At 48.0% G+C, this 2,751-nt stretch overlaps 1 protein-coding gene across 1 annotated transcript in view; it reads right to left on the bottom strand.

Moving 5' to 3' along the window:
• Positions 1 to 2,751, bottom strand: part of LOC109379502 (L-gulonolactone oxidase) — a 53,861-nt gene that overhangs the window by 3,786 nt on the left and 47,324 nt on the right. The window contains exon 8 of the mRNA XM_019636111.1: positions 790 to 939. Within this exon, the coding sequence (XP_019491656.1) occupies positions 790 to 939 (150 nt within the window). The remainder of the gene's footprint in view (positions 1 to 789; positions 940 to 2,751) is intronic.

Genomic DNA, 2,751 nt, shown 5'->3' with positions numbered 1-2,751 from the left:
GCAGCTCCTGAGGAGGCCTACTGCTCATGGCTTCTCTCAAAGTCCTCCCCAGGGAAGCAAAGCCTGTGAATGTGCCCCTGGAGATCTACCTACTGCTCCTGGCTCAGCCCTCAGGCCCCGCCCAATCAGGGGCTCCCTTCAGGTCTCTGGCCACAGCTGTCCCACAGCCTTGGCCTCCTCTTTTTCAGACAGAGTCAAGTCACTCTGATTCTAATACTATTACTTTGTCTAGTATTCCCACCCGGAGAGTCTGGTGGCCCCAGCCTTTGAACACAGTGACAAAGGCATTCCCTAAGCACTGGCGCCCCCCGCCCCCTAATTTTCCTGGAGAGAAACAAAAAGGGAGAGAAAGCTACAGTGAGCTGGGGCTACAGACCTAACCTAGGTTCTTGCTGGGGGTCCTCCCAATGCAGAGTAACAGCACCCAGCATGCTGGGTGGGCTCTGCTGACTGCAGTCCTGAGATAGGGAGCAGTCTTTCAGAAGAATAAGAAGCTTGGCAGGAAACCACACGCTCCAAGCCCAAGTCTGCCGTGAGCTGGTCTCATGGCTGGAGAGGGGCTGATGGGGAGAATGGGGTGGGGGATTCCATAACTGGCTTTCCCCGAGAGGCAGAATGGCCTGGAGCATTTGCACCGGAAGGAGACCCAGGGCCTCCGGTTCGCCCTCCCACAAATAATGAGTAGGACTGGGAGCCTGGTTGGCTGTCTGTGTGCTAGGGCTGTGGTGAGAACCCAAGGAAGTTTCTTTGGCACTGACCTATCCCCAGCCCGGCCCCCACAGTCCCTACCTGGGGATGGCCCAGTCCTGGACATGCTGCTTGAAACGACACTCATAGGTGAAGATCTTGTAGCTGAGGTTGCTGCTCTCTTTCTTCCTGGCGAACAGGAGCCAGAAGAAGAAGCAATTGATCCAGCCCACGAGGCCCGGCAGGAAAGTGCTGGAGGGACAGGGCAGAGGGGCGCATAATAAGCATATTATCCAGCATTTAGTGAGTGCCAGCTGTGTGCCAGGCACTGGGCTGAGTGTTTGACAAACCAGGGCCCCATTCTCTACATACTCTGCCACTTATGCTCATCTGTAGCTTGGAAATCCCTCAAGGANAGAAAATAAAAAAGAAGTAGAAAAGAAAAAGCAATGGCTAAGATGGTATGGGGGTATCATATAGTCGAGAATAAAAGGAGTGTGACAATGAAGTTGATCCAATTCAAGGATTTCTTGCTTTTTGGGAGAGAGATGTGTTCTAACAGCCAACTAAAATAAACTTCTGAAAAGTGAAACTTTTCCATCCCATTATAAAACTGATTCGGGTGAGAGGATATCCCGAAGGAATAACACTGAACATTAACAGTGAGGAAGGGGTAATAATAAGGCATTCTGGGTATTTAATACATAATTGATATTTTCCTTATGGAAACTGTAGTGCCCAAAAGACAAAGTGAGGCAATTTTCATGTTAGTTGTAAGAGACTGGAATCCCTGTGGCACCTTCTTGACTGTGGCATTGTTTGTCCACTGTCAACCCATACAACGTTTATATCTCTCTCTCCACCTCAGGAATTTCCCGTCTCTTCTTGGATGGGGTTTTTCCTGATGACTATTCAATTCACTCAATCCGAAATATAGCTGGACTGCAGTACCCTATGGTGCCAGCAGGTGGCTCTGACTAACCGTGGTGCTTATTTCAACATTAAATCAGCAAGCCTTTCCACTTATGAATACATACATAACTATACACGATTTTCGACTACGCGGAGGGTTGGTGTTCATAACCCCTGATTCGTTCAATGGTCAACTTAAGAATATTCTTAGATCACCATCCATTTTCTTTCTCTCTTAAGTTACAAGCACCTCTGCCACACAAGCAACGAATTCTAAGGTTTACTTTATGTCCAAAGGAGCTAGCAATGTAGTATTCCTTTCAAGGAATTTCAAAGTTGACATGATTTCTTTAATGATATACATACAGTAGGGTTATGGATTCATAAGGCATTTGTTAAAATGACCATAATTGTAAATTATGTGTTACGTTATTTTCACACATCAGGTTTCGAAAACTATTTTCTGTGTTCCATTGTTATGTTGCTAGATTCTGGCCATCATTGTATCCAGTTGTTGCTTCTTTTTAGGCAACCTCCTTTAAACTCTCCTAAATTAGCACCTGAAAAGACAGAGCCTGAAGCTGACTTTGAGGTTCTCTGGGGGCTTTCCTCCCTCCTTTTTCCCCCTTTGCACAGTGACCTGGTTTGAAGGTCCCTGGATGTCCCTCCATCCCTTGCTGAGGTCCAGCCTGAGGCACTAGAAAGACCCGGCAGGACACCAGGTCACCAAGGTGCAGGGATGAGACGTGGGTCATTCTGGCAGGGGGACTGTGGATAACGAGCCCCTGGTCTCCAGCTTCGAAGATGCTTATGGCAAAGTGGGAGCAGGCCTTGATATTCTGAGAAGAGAGGGCTTGACATCTGCCTGGGTGGCACCAACCCTGCTGTCAGTCCCTACGTTGATACTTGATGGGCCTCTGCCAGAAAATTGTAATAAGATATAATCTCTGATGGCTAAAGGGTGAACCAACGTGGAGTTATGCAGTGTGCAGCTTGCGCAACTGTAACCAGCAGCCATGGGCTAGCCAAAGTGCTCTAACACTTGGGCCAATTGCTTCCTGTAATTCCATTAGGTCTCCACAATTGCCCTCAAGGCAGGGGTTATTTACCCTACATTACAATGATGTCCGGGAGTAGTCTTCGTTAGAGAAG

Source organism: Hipposideros armiger, unplaced genomic scaffold, assembly GCF_001890085.2.
Source record: "Hipposideros armiger isolate ML-2016 unplaced genomic scaffold, ASM189008v1 scaffold_27, whole genome shotgun sequence".
NCBI classification, from domain to species: domain Eukaryota; kingdom Metazoa; phylum Chordata; class Mammalia; order Chiroptera; family Hipposideridae; genus Hipposideros; species Hipposideros armiger.
This window is presented reverse-complemented; position numbering and strand designations above follow the sequence as displayed.